We start from the raw sequence: 19,832 nt of genomic DNA on the forward strand, positions 1-19,832 counted from the left end.
GAGGTCTATGGCTGTTTGACAAAAGGTTTGAATAATACTTTGCAAGTAAGCAAAGCAGGGATCCCTTTGCCCATGGTAAAAAGAACCTTGGTATCATAAATTCATCCACTGTCAATAAACTGGGGAATATATGCAAATTTAAGTAAGGTATTAGGAGCTTGGGCTAATACAACATAACCAGGAGACTTTATTTTCATTCCTCCAGGTAATTAAATTTTGTTTGTTCAAATGTTGTTCTTAGGTATTCAGCATAAGTCCTGAAAACTCCATTGCCTCAACAGTCTTGCACATGAAATTACAAAGGAAAAATCATGTACCTCTCTGCAGAGCAGTAAGGGAAGAATGCGAGAACGTTAATGGTTAAGAATGATCAGCTTCACGTCAAGATGTGGTGGAAAAAAATGTTGCAACTCTCATATCTTAAGGAGAATTTCAGTTGCAAACAGTAACAATTCTGTGAAATATAATCAAAGCAAAGATATCTGTGCTTAAAACAGGTTTCTCAAATACAGTGAATCCCAACAATGAAGTTGTGCTGTTGCCATTTAGATTTTTGGATTTTATGCTGCTGAAGTCTAGTAGTCAAATTACTCCAGCTTGTTCCTTTACCATATATTTAGCAAAATTAGTAAATAAGGTGAAGAATTAGATAACCCAAGAGAAAAAGTATGCAAATCCAGCTAAGGAGTAAGAAGTAGAAGCTAAGGATCTTAGATTTGCCAGAATTGTGGTAAGAACAGGAAAGAAGTTCTGCAATCTCAGATCATAAAATGATAGAGAGAGCATTGGACTAGAGGAACTTGCCATTGGTTTGGTAACTGAATAGCTCTGATGCTGGTTACACACCTCATAAACTGTTGTCTTGTGAAACAGTTCATGGTCTCTTATGAAGGCAAAAATATTGCATGGGAAGTCCTAACTAAAACTATCAAGGGGTAACTCTTTAGTTAACCAAATGGTATCTTATCACCTTTGTAATCTCACTTTTTTTTCTATTGCTATTTAGTTGAAAAATGCTTAATCCTTAAATTTTACAAGAACTTTGGGAGACTTTCTCATTTCTGAAACTGATTGTGCTAAATGCAGAATAAATAATTCTTTGAGCCATCTTTCTTCATTTTGAAAGAACCCGTAACAGCATCCATATTTAATAAATCACCAGACCAGAACTCTCCACTCTTCATCTATCAGATTGTAAGCAATAGAGTGATTTACCCCCCATCCATAAATCCAGACTTTGGAAAACATTAGAAGACTTTCAGCATGCCACCTGTTATTCCACAGCATCTCAGTGAGATGGAGCTGTTACATAAAACCTTTACAGAGTGAGATTTGCAGATGGATTTCTCTAGTTCGGTTAATGATCTTTCCATCTGTATCATCCCTGTAAGTTTTTAATTTCCAGCTGCATCAGGAGATGCAGTCACTTAATGAAACCCCAGGGTCTATATAGCACAGAAAGACATAATTTATATGATGTTTCTCAGTAAAAAAAGCACAGTTAATTCTGGTTTCCAGAAACCAAAATTATAAGTGTAAACAAAAAAAAAATTACTCCTTTAGTCATAATCAAGATTGGTTTTTTGCTAATTGAAGAGAGAGAATAAGCTTGCTAATTGAAAAAGAGAAGGAGCATTGTTTTAAAGTACATTGTCTAACAGTTGGTCTTTTGAAAACATTTTAATTCATATTTGCAAAACTCATAATAAGGTCTCCTTGGGTCTTTTTGTTGACCCAAGGGCAGCCCTTACATCCCTCACATACTTCATGTTGGTTTTACTAAAAAGAATAACTTTGACCAGGAGCTGAGAGTCGAGAAAGACTGCACAACAAAAGGTGAGTCAGGGAAGGAGAAAACAACTGTTTTTCCTGAACTGAATTTATCTCGTTTACTGTAGGTACAGGTACATTGGAAATATGAGTGATAATAGAGAAAATCAAATCTATGTTCAAGGGAATTTATTGAAAAATAGCATGGCTAAAGTGTTTGACTACTAATGGGCATTGTATGATATGGATAGTTATAATTTGTGACAGGAATACTTATGAAACTGATAAATGGTAAAGGTAAAAGCATGATGCAGGGATGGAGTTGTGGAACCAGAGAAACTTGCAGATAAGGGAACCTCTCATGATCAGGGCAAGGAAACAGGTACAGGTTGCATGCAGGGGAAACCACCACTACACTACAAGATGAAGAAGCCATGTCAAGCAAAAAGCAATTATGTGACTGGATCTTAAAATTAGTGAGACAGGAGATTAAAAAAAAGTACAAGAGCACCACAGAAAACAGCAAGAGGTCAGAGGGAGAGAATAACAAAGAAAAAAGTGCAGCTCTGTTGGGGTGGAGGGAAAAGCCCAGCTAGTGGAGAATTCTGTTGGATTGGATCAGGGCTTTATGTGTTCTTTCATGATATATATGCTTATGTACTGACCAGATTGCTCTAAGGCTCTAGTAACTCCCTGTCACCATTCACAGGGAGACTTCCATACATTACTGATTTTGGTCTGGAGAGAATTTATCTTCTGTTCTATAGATATATTTGACCTATCCCTTAGTTCTAGTTTATTTACGTGTTTTACCTGATAACACTTCATTAATGACACTGTTATTAAAGACAGCGGTGATGATTAAGTATACATGAGAGCATTGCAGCACACCAAAGAGGGAGAAGAGATGAAAACAGGGATATATGACTGTGTCTCCTATTTTTCGATGGGTGGCAGTGTTAGCACAGAAATTATTTTTTCACTGCTTAAAACCTGGCTATGAGATCCACAGGCGGTTTGCTTAGATGTCATTCTGATTTTCTTAGTGGAAGAATTTCAGATTACACTATGTCCAAAGTATGTATTCCCTACATGAGTGTGGAAAGCTCGATGTGTCTTTCCCACCCAAGCAGTAAAATCCTAAGCTTCAAATGCAATTATGCACCACTAGGAAAATTAAAAAATGTGCATGAAAGTATGTTAAACCATGATTGATTTAGAATACTTAGACAAAATACTGTGTAATGTCCTTAAAGTTGCATTAGGCTTGGTAAATGGTATAATTTGGAATTGGACTATGATTTCTGACAGAATTTACTACTGAAAGCAAAAAGTTATTAATATACCACAGCAGGGTACATCAAAGCAAACAGGCTGATTTCATTGCTGCTTTAATGTCACTGATTTATGTCTGAGGGGCATTTAGCCCCCTAGACATGAGATAGGCTCAGTGTGCATGGCTATGACGTGGACCACACTGCAGGGCAGTGGAGGAGAGGGCGAGGGACAGGAGACCTGTGCCAGGCAGGCCTAGGAATCTGCTCCAGGCTTCCCCCCTGGCTTTGGTTGTGTTTTTCTCTGTTACATTTAAACTTGCTGCTCATGCCTCAGCTGGTTTAACCTTTAGCTGACCTAGTTATTGAACCAGGGCAGCTGGTAGCATCTGAGGAAGTCAATATTTCTCCTTTGTTGCTTGCCTTTTACCGAGGAGCAGACACACAGACACTGGTGTGAAGCTGAGCAGCACGGAGGGGAGCCTGCACTGGTCCTGTATACACCAGGACCCTTGAAGCTTCTTGTGTCCCTGCCCCTGATGCACAACCACCATCAGCCCCTGAGGGCAAATGCATGCCAAAAAAAAAGAAGGGAGAGTGAGCTAGTGCAGTGCAGGTACTGATGGTCTGGCTGCCTTCTGTCTAGGAGCCTCCTCTTCCTTGATACACGTGCTACAGAGAGGGAGTGACACAGAGATGTTCAGCAACAGGAAAATTCCTGTGCAACTCTACATCACAGCTTCAAGGAGCATGGACAAAGTTTTATTCCAAAGGTAAGTGTTCAAATTACCTTGAATTTTATTCAAGGTAAGTGCAATGCTGCCACAGCACTGCGTGAGGAGCTGGGAGTCAGCACTGGCATGGTGGTGCTGGCACTGTGGTGGTGCAGTGAGCTGGCACAGGGCCCCAGGAGGGAGCAGTGGGTGGCAAATGCTGTATGGAAACTCCTAAACAAACTGGTGAGGCTGAGGTTTGTGGTGAAGGCTGTAATTAAAGCTATTTATAATAAGAGAAGTATAAACAAAAGGTAACTTGCTAATTTAAATGACCCAGTTATACGTTTTGACCCTGAAGACACTAAAGACTTTGGGGCTGCCTTGACTTAGTGGCTTACAGCAGTGTTTTGCTGGTATTATGTATGACCTGCACGTCAGTGCAGTAGTGTTTTGTAATTGAGGTCCTGTCTGCATATTCCTGCTCTGAAGTACAGTCCCTCTTGTGTAAGTGTACGGTTCCTCCTGAATGTTGGGATTTTTTTTGGCACAATTTGAACAGCACAACTTCCCAAGGTATCTGACCTTGCACAAGCATTGCTCTGTGCTGGTCCACTTTCTGTTTAGTTATACCCTGCTATAGAACTGAGTTATCATATACATCATTGAGGAACTCACTCCAACAGTCTTTACAGGCTGTAAGTTGCTCCTTCAGTTATTTATGAATCTTTCCCAACCCCAGCTGATATTTCAGTATTTCAGCTCAGGCTCTGTCTCACTGTGGCTCTCTCCAGCCATGTAGTATTACAAGGAACAACACTTGCCCTTGGGAATTTGAACAAAATCAATCCTGATACTGTAAGGGCTGTGTATGTTTGCCAAAGACCTACACATTAGCACCTAAACCCTGTCTTTTTCTACTCGTGCAGCCAATCCTGCTTTTTAACTGGTATAAAACTTTTCTTTTTTTAATCTCATTGATTATGGCTGTACAATGGAACCAAGGCACACTGCTTTATTGTGTCAGCGAGTGTCTCATTTTTCTAAGAAGAGAATTTGTGGCTCCTGGAAAATATAGGTCTTTCAGCAAACTGAGGCTGAGCTTGCTGACACTCTGTTTATGTCCGTATTCTGCTTGTTGCCAGCTTGGGACAGAAAAGAAATACAAGCAAAGTTGTTCAACACAGACAAGGGTTCACTGTGCCCTGTCCTTTCCACTGGACAAACTTTGGAAAGGCTATGAGAGGTAGTAAGCTAATATTAAAATGCAGCAAGAATTAAAGCCAGCCATTGAAATGAACAAGAACGTACCTCTGTGTTGCTGAACACATGGGAAAAAAAAGAGCAATTAGTTAATGTTTCAGTAGTAGAGAGGAGTGCAAGACAGAGAAAGGTAAAATCTCTAAATCAACTATATTTATGAACTATGTTTGTGCTCCATTTATGCTGTTCAGCTTCTTAAGCAATAAGTTTAGCTGAAGGAAATATTTGTGCAAAAGTGCATATAAAAGAAAAGGAATGGAAAATAAATTTTAAAAATGTCAGTGGTTATGTATGCTCTAAGGAAGCTACTACGATGTGGTGCCACAGTAAAACAGCAACTAATCAACACCTCTTAAGCTGCTAATATGAAATCTTTACAGCAAATTGTTCTTCCTGGGGATTTGCACTTCAGTAATTATGTGGTGAAATTTAGCAAAAGCTTTCACTATCAGATAAACTCAAGCCAAATTTGTAGACGGAAGTATGCACAAGTCAAGTTTTTATCTTTTCAGAAAGATGTAATGAGGTGCAAACATCTATAAAACATGTTTGACTTCAAAATCCTTTGAGCTAAAGCTCTGCAAAGTCAAAGGCAGTTAGCTACCTGGTCCAGAGGGCACCTAACACCATGTAATCCCTGTATCTCAGCTCAGATGTAGCCAGAGCAGTATTTCTATCCAGGTACAGATTAGGTGATTCTTGGTTAATGTACATTTATGATTAGAATTTGACCATTTAGAAATGCAAATATAGCTGCTGACAGTGGGAAATAGCAAGAGAAGGAGGGCTAAAAATATCAGCATAATCAAGCTGCAGCCTGGAGTGACTGGATAAGAGAGCATGATGAGGGCTTTCCTTGGGATGTGCTTTCCTGGAGATGTACTTTGGTCCTGCCTGATTACAGGTAAAAATTGGAAAACTATTGCAATTCCTGGAACTTCATTCCTCCCCTGAGACCATTATCTTGTGCCCCAGATAGCTCCTGAGCTATCTTCCTGCAATTCATATTGATTCAGGTGCTTTTTGTTCAGCTAGGAGGAAGAACAAGGCTTATCCACCCAGCCTACAACAACTGATTCTGTCGGTCCTTTTGCTGCTGAGGTAAATTTGTATTGATAAACATTTGCAAATGCCTTCTTACAAACTCCCACAGCAATTCTACTAATAGCTGATGGCTGTCAGAATGGCATCAACAATTAATTCTGCTGAGGACCAAAATGTTTTAATCTAATGCATGTTCTTTTTTGGCTGTAATATGAGTGTATGTAAGAGGAATGCAGTGAGTGGGCCATTCTGGTCAGAACACCTGATCAAGTGTTTCTTCTCAGGTTAAAATATAAGAACTATAATTTTTTCTTACAAAAGAAGGAAAAAAAAGAAGCCATGAAGAATGATGAAGATGCTCCTCTTAATCTAGCAATTTTGTGCATAAGATTTTTATATTTTCATATACGATGGAATTGTCTAAATAAGATACTTGAATTAATTGTTATATTAGATTTAGTTAGACATTGCCCTGTTTATTGGAGATTTCTGTGACTGTGGAGCAGTAACTAAGTTTCTTCCAAGTCCCATCAGTTCCATGGTAATAATGGAGTAGATCAAAAGTGCAAAAGATTGCTTTGCTTTAAAAGTTTACATATGCAACTTGCAAATGAGTTTTGGTGCAAGACTAAGAATTTATTCCATAAATTTAAAGTCTGTAGAAGGCTGGAAAGAATTCACAGGAATCATTTCCTTAAAAGTCGTATTCACTTCCTCTATCACCACTGAAAAGGCACAGGGTTCCCAGCAGCACTGCTATGGGGAGTGATCTCGAGGCAGGTGGGGAGGGCCAGGGTGTTGCCAGAGGGGCTGCAGGTACTGTTCCCAGTGACATGTGCTGTCCCCCAGTGACTTGTCATGAACTGGCACCTCAACCACAGCATATGTGGAGAAACAAAGCATATTTGCTAGTACCTGTTTTCTGAATCTTTGCTTACTGCCAAATATTTTCCAGTGGGTTATGGGGAGACCACATCACAGAGAGGTGCTGCTTCCTAACTCTCACCCACTCATCATCTAAATTAGGTGTTTTATAAATGTTTAATCACCCAAGTGTCAAAGCCTTTCTCTGCCCAGTCATGCTCTCTGGTTATGGAACCCTAAAATGATGGGAATCACAGACTGAGGTTTGTGTGGAGTTAGAAGTGGATGGACAAATTCAGAATCAAGCCTCCTCCATAATGAGAGACTGATAAATCACGTCTGCTTTCCTCTACAATGCAAAGAGGAAAAAAAGCGAAGGGGTGACCTAATTTAGTCATTGAGATGAATGGTGTGATAGAAGAGTGTTCCTAAAAACGCACATAAAATGTAAATCCTTTTTTCCTGTGAGTGCCTGGGCAGCAGTTGACTTCTGTGACTCACTTAAGAGAAATTCCATGGGAAAAAGGTTAGGCTTTCTCTGGGATGAAAAGAACGAGAGTAAATGATATAAACGGTGATTGTAAAGCAAATCCCTGCCTTATATCCCATCTACACTATATGAAAAGCAAACTCAGACAGTAAAATTTTAATTGCTGCAGTAGGTTCCCTGTCTTTGAGAGGTGAACAGCACAGACTCCCAAAAACAGAGCTCAGCTTTAAAGGCCAGCCTGGGAATGCTGATCCTTTTCAGAAGAGAAAAGAAGTGCATCTTGTCAGAGGCTTTTGGCATGCCCACTGAAAACCGTGGACATTTAACCAGTAGCTTTTTCCTCACTCCACTTAGTTGTTGGTTTGATATGGAATAACCTATAGTGGAGTCACAGCCAAAACATCTTCCCCAACTGGCTTCAGGGAGAAGCAGCCAGAGTGGAAAGAGTGTGTGGATGGCCTACGTGCAGTTCAGTTCCAATGCACAGCGTTTGTTTATAGAAGCTTATATTCAGCTACACCATCAGCTGTCTCAAACAGTCCTAGAGCACAGGGAGAATAAAAAGCTGAAATTAGGTTTGAGAACTAGAGGATTGTTTATAGCAATTCAACAGAACAATTGGATATTGATATACAGCAATCTGGGCTGCTTTTGAGCAGCCAAAGGAAGATATGAAGAGCAGGATTAAATGGCCCACTCTTACTAAAACAACAAGAATCTTCATTCTCTCTGATACTGATTTGGAAAAAGACACATGAGGTATCAAGGACAGAAAGAGGCTGCCACTGAGATTTTGCAGAATCCTGGCTTTAGTGGCATATGAGTTTTCTTGAATTTCTCTGATTTAAAGGGGAATTTTTTCTGCCTTTAAATTGTCTTTGTTTTGCTTTGGAAGTTGTGTCATAGTTCTTTCTCTGGCTTTGGTAGCTACTTGGAGCATGGTCCAATTTAAAGATTATATTTTGTTGTGGAAGCAAGTGGTTTCTATTCTTTATATGGGAAAGCTGGGGATGTTATCACTATTACCTCTTGGGGGGTGAACCTTAAAACTGAGTAACGTGAATAGCCTGTGGCAATAATAATACCTCACAACGGCTTTATATAGTGATTTGAGGAGTCCTGATGGCTCAGTAAATATTTAATAACAGTCTCAACATCATCATTCAGATTGCTAGCCTCACACTATCCCAGGTGGTGCTCAGTAGGCTTTTGCAGGCTGTCACCACAATGCTGAGCACAATGTGTCTGACACTCTTCTGGAGTCAAACAATACCATATTTACTAAACTGGTAGCAATCATAAAATCAAATTAATAATAATCTACTAGGATTACTTCATGTTTCCTGCTGAGGAAAAATGTTTACTAAATATTTTTTTTCCTCCAAAAAACTTCCAAAGATGGTTATAATAGGGATGTGTTATTTAGGAAGGCAAGGTTGAAAAATAAAAATATTGCCTAATTGCCTTGCCTTGGGATGAGAAACCAGTAACATTTGTAGGAGTCCCTGGTTTCCTGCACACAATACAATTTCGAAATTACTTTCATGGACACTATTTTGAGAACTGGAAACCATGGCTTTTATGTTATCTGGCAACTTGAAATCTTTTGTATGGCACTAACCTTCAGGGGCCTGATCCAACAACTGCCTGGATCTGCATTCAGTGTAGGTATAAACACTCCAACTGGAGTATAAAAGTACATGCAAAGTGGTCTGATTCTTCCTTCTCATGAACCAACAACTTCAAAAGCATCTTGATAAAAAATGAAGGCCACCGGACTGTAAACACTGTGCTTGTGGCTGAATCCGTTCACCAAGGGGCTGGAAAAGTGTGCTGATGTTTCTGAGCACTGTTCCAGGCTGGAGCAGACTGGTGAACTTAGAGACAGTTGAGTCATCTCCACACAGAGGGGGCAGGACAAACAATTATACACAAAAGAGAGTTAAAGATAGTCACATGTCCCCGTCATGAAACACAGAGAGTGAAATATGTATGGACCTGCAGAGCTTTTATACTGAGACTGGGCTAATGCAGTTCTAGATACATTTCATGAGCATATTGCAGCAAAAAAAAAAAAGTGAACAGGAAGCATCTTGAAAACAAGGATACATGAAAGGGAAATGATATGACAATGGCTGGTGTAAAGGTTATTTTTTTTCTTTATAATTTGTATGAAATATCTCCGGTTAGAAACATTTTAGTAGCTTAACACAAATGTTTATGTAGCTTTTCCAAGCAGAGTAACAAGAGTAGTATTACTGATTTTTTTTTTTTCCTGAATCATGTGTACAAGTCCCACTCTGTGAATCTGAATGCAAGGAATACTGATATTCCCCACTACATGTGGGGAGCATTACAGCTGAGCACGGCGAATTCTGCAGGCCTTGTTTCAGAAGAATTCTAAATTCTAGCATGCAGAATATAAGCACAATGAGACAGCCACATTAGTAAGACTTTGTGTATGTAAGAATTTTGCAGAGGTGATAATTTGCTACATAGCTGCTTGCCAGAGTCAGACATAGGGGCTAAAAGTTTTTCCTTATTTCATTCTGGCTATATCAAAAAACACTGTTAATGTGTAAATACCTCAAAGGCAAGTATATCCTTACATTGGTACAGGGATACAAGGAAAAGGGAGTTGTATCCACCCCTTTTCTTTGCTATGACAACAGGATGGATTTTACCTGGAGATTTACTAGGAGTGTCCTGGGGATGTGTGCTCTGTGCCTACCAAGTTTCCAGCTTCCTTTAGACACTCTGGAATAGAGGCTGCCTGCATGGTTTATCTGAGGATACTATTAGGTTGAGTGTTGTAATTTTCATTCTTCTAAACCCTACAGAAGTGATTTTGGCTGCAGGAAAATAAACTACACATATCCTCTTGATGGAGGGGAAAAAGACTGAGGAAGAGGAAAAAGCTGAAGAAGACAGACCCAGGCTTACCAGCGTGTGTTATTTAGTCTATGTGCCATCTTGGGCCACTTTGTTAACTCTATTTGGGATTTTATAAACAGCCACTCACAGTGCTGGAGCACTACAGGGCTACCTGTGACTCCTGCTATTTATCCATCACAGTTTCTCCCCAGTCTGGAGGAGGTTGCTGCCTCCTTCCAATATGTAAAGCAAGTTTGTTTAGTTTACTTTAAACAGGAAGGAATTTCATTCCATCACATTCCCTAATGTAGACTCAATCTGTATGTTGCCTTGAACAGCACAGGCTTTGGATTATCTGGAAGTGAAGCAGCCAGATCACCCTCCTAAAGCCCAGACTACAGGAGCAAGATGTACTGCCAATGTCAGGTTTCGCCAACCTTGACACGTCATCAGAATTATTTTAGTTACAGACTTCATCTTCCTGAGCATCCAAACTAAATAAGCACAATTGCAGTCTCTGAGAAATTATTTCAGAGATTCAAAGTAGCCATCCTCCTGGCTTCTGTTGAGTGATGTGCTAAAAATAATTAAATTTCAAAATCTTTTGAGAAGAGTCCTCTTGAGGATCTGTTGGAAGTTCTTAATTTATTGTCATTCCGTTGACAGCTGATAGGTAAGTTGTTTTGAATGCAGAGTGGATAACATTCATCAAAACTATGTTGCTATTCAAAGTTTGCCTCTTCTATGCCCCTTTCCATGTAAGCTGAGAACAGTCAAGCTCCCAGTCTCAAAAAAAAGGGATGTGTGCTTTTGCTCACTGGCCTGAAAAATACAATTGAGAAGAAGCATCCAGTGTACTGGATGTATTTCCCTTTCACAGTACACAGCCTGTAACCTAAAACTTTTTCATTGCTTCAGTAACTCCTTGCCATTTTAGTGTTAAAAGTCTGAATTTGTTTTGCTCTCACACTTGCCCTATCCGTGACTGAGTGAAGTGATTAAGTCCACAAGTGTGGGTTAACAGTTGTGAATGCTTCTCTGCAAAGAAAGTTTTCTGATAGTGATGTGAACCTAACCTCCCTTCATATCCCCTTTTATCAAAATAAATTATGTACACACACAATGCAAGATGGGAGAAGAGGATGAGGAAAAAACCCTCAAAGGTATAAAGCTCCTAAATTTTTCTAAGTTTGAAAGCACATTCTCCTGCTGATTCAGTCATGAGATTTTCTTGCTTGATTGCTTATGCCAAGGACACTGCTCAAAACCTCAGCTTTCCTGGTAACTGTATTTAGCTGTTCATTTAAAGATGCTATTTTTACTTTCCACACCTTGTTTTTATTGGCCACCACCTTTTTTTCCCTATAAAGGTTTTTTTTGTCAGGAGGCAAAATAGTTAGGTATTGCAAAGCCATATAGTATTTTGACCAATGACTAAACTAGGTTCTGTGGTTCTTAGCTTTTCCTCACCTTTCCTGTGGTTGCTCTTTCACACACTGCCTGCTGAAAAGTGGGAGCTGAAAGGCTCTGTGCAAGGGGACTTTGCAGCAGCAAAATAATGGTCAGTCCACCTCCTTTCTTTCTCTCTTGAATCCAGTGCTCCAGAAATGCTGCCAGAAGTTGTTTTGGGGCCATCTGGGATTCTTCATTTAGATCATACAGTAAGTATGAAATAAGACTAATTTAATGGCAACGTTGTTATAAATCAAACTAAATTACTAAAAAAACTACCTGTCAAAATTAGGTTTTGTCAGACAGCAGTTTCTGTTTACCTTATACAAGTCAGCTGGAGAGAATGAGATCATTGTGGACAGACAGAACAGACACAAAACTCCCAGAGCAGAGGCAGGAAAAGAAACTTGGACCAAAACCATTCCAGTAACAGAGAATATGAAATCTGATGTCTTCCCGTAGGGGAATACTTGTGGGACATGCTTCTCTGCTCCAGCGGTTTTCCCAAATTGCCACTGTAGAACTCTCCATTAGTCTTCTGAAATCACAAAAAAAGTAGGCTTTAGGTCAACTATTGTAAAACACATACTGACCCCCCCTCCTCTGTCGATCCTACACGTGTGACACACTCTGGCCTGTTCAGTACCACAGGTGTGTTCGGAGGAACACTTTTACGTTACGATCGTTTGTTGACAGACACAAAACTTCAAGTACCTCCCAGCTTCATAAAATTTCTTAAAGGCATTTTTCTACTAGTTTCTATGAATCCCACAGTTAATGTTTAAAATTATTTTTTTTGCCAGTTTTCTTGAATGTCAGTTCATTTTCTGTTATATTCTTTTCTACATCCCAAAATAACAGAAGCAACACTTTACATTAGTCATTATGATTAATTGTGCATTTCAACACCTCTCATTTGAGAATCTGGGAAACATTTTATAGTTTATTGGGTGATGGGAGCAAAATCTTTACAAGATCAACCGTGCTCAGCTTTGTCTGCAGGATGTAATTCTTGGTTTCTTTGCCTATATAAATAACATAAACATGAGTGCAATGAAAGTGAAAAATGGGAATCAGATATTTGTGTCCACCAGAAGCAGTGACAGAGGTCTAATGCATCTGGTTTAAGGCCAGGTGAGCAGGATTTCTTCTCTTATGCTGCTCATTGACTTCTGTAGCACAGGATAGGCCCTTGAGGCTGGAGCAATCATGTCATAATGCCAAAGGATGGACCACAGACAAAAACTTAGCACAGCTTTTCATGAGCACTCATGTCTTCTTGCTCCCATCTCAGTACAGGAATGTAACTCTCCTTGTAATTTCAAAGCCACTCGCTCAATCTTTTTGAGTAATTATGGGATGACAGCCGATTATACCCTGAAAATGCTTGCTAACAGTATTAATCTTTTGCTCATATGGGCTGTTTATAGCTATAATTATAAATGAGTGAATAAAATGAAGTAATTTCTGATTGGTTGATTTGGGAAAGAAATTATGACTGTGGCCCACAGGGTTCACTCAGTGCTCAATAGCACAAGGTGCTGAGCCTCCACTGAAATCAGGGGGGCTCAGCATCCCTGAGGAGCACTCAGCACATCTTGGCAATGGGCTGGATCACACCCACAATAACAAGACTGAGGCAGGAACTCAAAGAAATGTTCTTATTGAAGTTGGGGATAAATTAAAGGGAGGCAACCAAAGAGAAACTATTTTCAGACAGCAAGTCTAGAATTTCAGTAACATTTAGCCTGATTCTTTGGAAATAAATTGTCTATGGAAGATATCTTACTAGGGTTTAAGTACTTAAGAGGCCCTTATTACAGGCTCTTATACACATAAGTCAAGCAATGTGATGCACATTTTAGTGCCATATTATTGCCAGATGGACTTTCACATTCATATTAATGTTTTTGTGAAAAAAGAAAAACCAAAATTAATTCTAGTTAAATTCTACTGTTTCATTGGCTTGTGGTCAAATTCAAACAACTTCAGGCATCTAAATGAAATATATCTGAAGAAGGTTGACTGAAAAGCAATTTTTAAATTTTTTATTACTTTAGAATGTCAGTTTCTATTGCTATTATATTATACTGCTGCTGGGGAATTGTTGACAATTACTTCTGTCATGTGGCTTTCCACAGACCAATCTTGTTATTTTTCTTTTGTTTTAATTGCTATATAACAAACAATTTCAGTGTTATAAGATTAGGGAAGGAAGTTCATGCGACCAACACTTCTCCATAGTAGCCTTTATTGAAAAGGTATTCTAGTGGGTCTCCAGAATAAAAGAATAGCTTTAGAGGCCTAGATGCAAGATGAGGTGAGTTCAAGGACAGGCAAAGCACAGTAGGAGCAGAGACTGTGTTTTATAAAGACAGTGAAATGAAGAGTAGTCAGAGGATGTGAAAAAGTTCCATAAGAAGTGTCTGTGGTTCAGAAGGCAGCTTCCCTCCCTTTGACTGCAGTGGTGGGCTGGTAATGGTAACTCTCTCTGATAACTCTCTCTGTTTCCATTCCATGTGACACCATCTATATGCATTTTGAAATAAAATTGGTGGTGGTTTGGGGAAGATGGAAGTTGCCAACCCCATGATAATTTCCTACAGACAACCAAGAAAGAGATCTGCGGATAGAAAGATACAGACAAGGAGTTGCCATGACCATAAAAGAACTCTCTAAACATCTGAGAAAGGGGCACTGAAGGAATTGAGATTAGAAACAATTCAGGAAGCTGTTGTCATCTGCAGAGGTCCTGTTAAATTTTGCCCAAACGCCTGCCAGCTGAATCCTAGATATTAATGCTGATCTGTTGAAAATGCACAGGGGCTGAAAAAAAAAATTAAAAATTTGGCAACTGATTATAATGTTAGAAAATCACTTTTCACAGTTACTTTCAGAAGTGAGGACTTCTTGCAAAACTGTTCTTGTTTTCTTCACTACTGCTGTAGTTTTAGGACAAGAAAACTCCTTGGGCTTCCACGTTCAGAGCCCCACAGCTAAAACCCTCTCCTCTCCTCCATGCCTACTTAACCAAACTGATTAATTTCTTAGAATCATGAAGAAATGGTCTTGTTGCAAAGGAGAAGGAAAAAGGCTTGATAAAATTAAAAGTCAGAAGAACAAACAGTGACAAGAGCAAGAAAGTGACCCTGTTTTTTGGGACATGTGTAGGAATTGTTTCTGCAGTTAACCTCTGTAGCATAACACATATATTTGCACTTTACATTACACACTGCTTATGTTATTCTTAAAAATTATTTTGGTTTGAGCATAAGTTCCTACTTAGCAGTTCAGAGATTTAAAGGATGAGTTGCTATAACAGTAATACAGTATTGAAGCAACAGCATCAGGAGAGCTGAAGACACTGCTAACTACCAGCTGCCAGTTCATGCCTTGAAGTTGGTATTTGTGGACAAAAGTAACATTTCTAACCCAAGTGTCTGTGAAGGCAGGGCGAGACAGAGCCCTTGGGCACTGCACAGCTGGTGGAGCTCTGTTCTGGAGTTTCACAAACATTTTCCCTTCCATCAGCCAATGTCCGAGTGAAGCCTCTGGGGGGAGGGAGATGTCTTGACCACATCTGTCACTTTGAAAGAGTGTTTTGGGTAGCTTTCAGCTCCGTTTTCTCTCTGGGGACAAAGCTTGCATTTTCTAAGAACAGTCAAAAATGAAACTAGCCTTCAAGAGACTAAGGAAAATGACAAGAAAATGTATAAGTTTCTAGTCCAAGTCTGGGCTTGCCCTTACAGGTACGAGCTGTGTTTATATCACAATTCTCTCAACCCATTTTCCTCATACATTAGAAATCTCTCTTTTCCAGCAATTTCCTTTCCTTTCATTGTTGCATGTTCACAGAGTTCTTTCACCAATTGTTTTCATTCTTCCCTGCTACTGTTTACGTGTACGTTTTGATAACAAAATGCCTCATGGGATCTCTCATGTTCGTTTCCACCTAATAGTGCTGTTTCAGGACCTGTGTGTTTTCTCTGGTGAAACAAGCTGCATATGACAGAGGTGAGGTGCCAGACTGATCTCTCAGAGCACTGTGTATGTACGTGACAGTCAGCTGCTGATTTTACTCTCAATTCTCAAAGCCAAAGCTTCATCTGCTTCCCGTCCCACCCATGGGAGCCATGACATCATCTCCATGGTATTCTGAAATGTTACCCAACGGTCCTGTCTTTTTCCTCTCAGACTTTAGTGATGAAATCAGTCATTTCTTTCAGGGATGATGGTATTAAGTGTGTTCTACATGTCTTTTCTGATTTAATCTCTTCTCAATGTGTTTTTACTTTTTTTCAGCTTTGTAATTACATGTTCTTTATATCTCTCAGTACAAGTGTTACGATTAAGCTGTTCTGGATCTGAGGTGAGGTTTGATCTGTTGAGGACCTCTTTTGAAATGCTTGTTTAAACTGTTTTCTACCTTAAAACTATAGCTGTCCTATATTATTTTTTCCATCATTGTTTTTCATTAGCAAAATTTCTTGAACTTATTTAAAAAACACAAACAAACCAAAGATTTAGTAGCATCCCACCATGGACATGTGCATAAATGTGGTCATACTGTTTACACTTAAAAGGTACTTGTTCTCTGGTGAATCTCTGTGTGCCTGTCAGAGGTGGCAGGAGAAAGTATGTCATGAGTAATTGCCCAAGAATTGGAGGATCTTTTTTGTTTCTCCATAGTTTGCAGCTGCGCCGTCATCAATTGCATGATTACATTTTCAGTTCCCAGCTCCTGCTTTCATGGGCCTCTATGTTGTAGGAGCTCCTTCAGACCAAAGACCCAGTCTTTTTCTTCGGTTGGCTTTGCCTCCTTCCCTGCTGTGTGTGCTGCCTGATCGAGAAAGAATGAACTCTCCCAATTAAACGTAAAAGTATCTGGGCACATAATGCAGGCTCTGACTTCTGCCCTGGGTTCCAAAGAAAAGCACACAGTTCTTACAGCTGCAGTAGCCTAGGTCAAGTTTTCCCTTCTTTCACCCTTTTTTTCTTTTCTCTGTGGCTCCAGGAAAGCACATCTGTTAAGCCCATAGACACATTTAGGATAAAAAAATGAGGTGTCTTTGATGATTATATAGGTGGATCTCACATACATGACTGTTGCTTTCACCACTAATTTTTGGTTTGGATTATGCCTTTAGTCCTCAAATAATATTTCCAAAGTGTAAATCCATACTGATTCCAATAGGCTGACATCTGCTTTAATAATTTTACATGACTTTTAAAGATTTATGGCAGTTTTTTTGAATATACTTTGTATCATAATAAGAAAAAGAGTGGAGTGGGTCCGTACACCACCTTTACCATGGCTGTGCTTGCCTTCAGTGACTTTTTTGGGCGTTTCTTTAATGTTAAAAGTGTAATCGTCTTACGTGTTAAGCTTAGGCAAATGACCTGTGTCCTTATGGAAAGTTGAATGCTGAGCTGATGGAGTGTTTGACAGGTATGTCTTCCACAAGCAGAGGGGATGAGCAGCGCTGTCCCGATGCCATCAGGGCGCACATGCGAAAGGGTCGCGTTGTTTCTGTTGGCTCATGGAGCAGCAGCTTCAGGTGCTCACAGTCGCCCGAACAAAATTAAATTTTCAGAAATAGGTTTATGGGGACATAACAGCCAATAAAAGCACTCGAGCAAACTGTCTAGAGGGGCAGGCGAATGTATGCCCAATGGCCAGACTGGCCACCGCACCTCGCTGGTATCCGACGCGGGGACACAGCGCGGCCGACCGAGGTCTCGCCGTCTCCGCGCCCCCCGCAGCCGGCCCGCATACCGCTCCACCTGCGCTCGCAACCTAACACGGCGGGACGGGCGAGGCGGTGCTTTGGCCGCGTCGCCCTCCTCCGCGGGCGGCAGCAGATGCAACGGCGCACGCCACGGCTCCTGTTGGCTGCACGTGCCTCTGGAGCTCCACGGCCTCCATACGCGTTCATAAAGCCTGCGGGCGGGCGGCAGCGCCCTTAACGCTCCTGCCCGCATGCGAGGAGGAGACACTAATCGACGGCGCGTCGGCGGCCAGCACGCTTCCGCCTCTTTTCCACCCGCTCTCCTGCCCGCTGATCGGGGCTGTGCGGCGGCAGCACGGCGATGCGGAGGGGAAGATGGGGGAACGCGCCCGGTGGCGCGCCTCTCAGCCGCCGCCGCCGCTAGCTGCTCTGCTGGCCCTGGCGCTGCGGGCGGCGGCGAAGCGGTGGGGCGCCCCGCCCGCAGTGAGCTCGGTGGCGGTCGGGGGTTGGATGCGATGGGTGCCCGCGCGGCTGTGGCGGAGCGGCGGGAGCGCCGGGCGGCTTTGGCCTTTCGATCGGTACATCTGCCAGGGAGGGAAGCCTTCCCCCCGGTGGAGGCCTGGGACCTTCGCCGCTTTCCCCCCCCGGTTAATTTATTTATTTCCCCCCGCCCGCACGGTAAATAACGCGCACGCGCCCGCTCGTGGGCGGCGGAGGCGGCCGGCAGTGCGGGAGTGGGCGGCAGTGCTGCCGGCCGGGGCAGCGCTCCCCAGGTTGCTGATAAGAGGAACCGCTCGGCTTGAAAGTGCCTTAACCCACCCAGGGGGTCATAGATGCATGATCACCCTTGGGAGAAAAGAAAAGGAAAAGGATTCCTTAAAGGGAATTGAGTCTCTTAGGCTTTTGCCTTGCCCGCCTCCCCCCTTTTCTTCTCTCTCCCTGAGACAAGGTGTTGATGAACATGTTTTTCCAGGCTGGGGAAAGCAATAGCGTCAGTCTCTGTGTCTCTAAACTGTAGCAACTGCTGCTGAAGTTTCCTACTTCGTACAAAAGTCAGCTGGAGACTCACTCCAGTGCCTGCCTTGCCTTTCACTTGTGTTCTCTAGCAGCTTTAACTTCAAGGAACCAGAAGGTAGAAGAAAATTTTATCTTCAGCATGTAAAATAAGGGAACGTAGGCAGGAAATTCCCTCAGAGAGAGGTGTCCAAGCACATGTATGTCTATCAATATGCCAAAACATGTTTTTTGCTCTAATACTTTTTGAGAGTCCGTAGTTCTGATTTCTATTCTAAGCGTACAAAGGTATTTCATCCCATTAGATTATTACCACATGATATCCAAAATAGTTTCATTTCTTGGCTTGTTTTACTCAAGTGTAATCAAGTTATTTTTAATATCTGGCTTAATTTTCTAGTGTGCATAAGGAGGCTGCTTTATTTGAGAAGCAAGTTTTGTCAGCAAGTTCTTTGATATGAAAACTGCTGACTTGGTTGAGAACTAGTGAAAAGTTAAAACAGTTAAAAAGAATGGTGTTGACGGATAACAGACTCCACTCAATGAACTTCTCATTTCCACTTTTCTTGGTACTTTGCTACTTTTGGTCATTCAGAGGATTTATCTGAAGGATGTGGTGTGGATGCTGTCTGTCAGAGGGGTGTGAGCGTTACCATTCAGCCTTTGCTGCCCCTTGGAGGTGCACCCCACAGGAACAGTTTTGAGCAAAAAGTTGAGCTTCTGTACCTGTTTTCAGGGCAGTGACTGCAAGTTGAGCACCTTTGGAAATCAGTTATTGCAAACACAGTTATGTTTTCACGAACATATCTATTCAAATAATGCTTTTTTAAACTATGCGCTTGAAATGTGGGATCTCAGGCTGATATAAACTAGTAGCTGGCATGGTAAGGATTTTTCTTTAATCCTGCTGCTTTTCAAATCTGTGAAAAGCAGAGTGCATAGTCCAGACAGCTCCGTATGATTCAGCAACCCAAAAATAGACTGCTATGTCTATATCAATAGTAAAAATGACGCTACACAAATTACAGTGCAAGAAAGCACTGATAAGTTTATATATAGGTGTTCACACAGGAAGACCTTAATTCCTTTTAGTTTAAACATGAATAACCTGAACTGTAGAAATCTGTGCAGGGCTGAAACCACTCTGTGAGTAGTTTCTTGACCCCAGACACTTCCTGCTGTGTTACGTGTTTTTATTCCAGTTTTAACCCTTAAATGTTTTCCCTGTGCTGTATGGCCTGAAGAGAGGCAGACCTTATGGTGCCTCTAGTTCTAGAAATCTGTTTTTCAATTTCTAGTCTCTTGATACTTTGTACAGTTTGGTGTAAAACAGCAGGCGAAGACA

The 19,832-nt window shown here is 41.1% G+C and overlaps 1 protein-coding gene across 1 annotated transcript in view; it reads left to right on the plus strand.

Moving 5' to 3' along the window:
• The first annotated feature begins 3,232 nt into the window (after window positions 1–3,232).
• The window catches only part of PLOD2 (procollagen-lysine,2-oxoglutarate 5-dioxygenase 2), a 65,258-nt gene continuing 48,658 nt past the window's right edge, over window positions 3,233–19,832 (plus strand). Inside the window, exons 1-2 of the mRNA XM_029960743.1 lie at window positions 3,233–3,294; window positions 3,723–3,817. Coding sequence (XP_029816603.1) covers window positions 3,233–3,294; window positions 3,723–3,817 — 157 coding nt within the window. The remainder of the gene's footprint in view (window positions 3,295–3,722; window positions 3,818–19,832) is intronic.

Source organism: Manacus vitellinus, unplaced genomic scaffold, assembly GCF_001715985.3.
Source record: "Manacus vitellinus isolate BGI_N305 unplaced genomic scaffold, ASM171598v3 scaffold_29_pilon, whole genome shotgun sequence".
NCBI classification, from domain to species: Eukaryota; Metazoa; Chordata; class Aves; order Passeriformes; family Pipridae; genus Manacus; species Manacus vitellinus.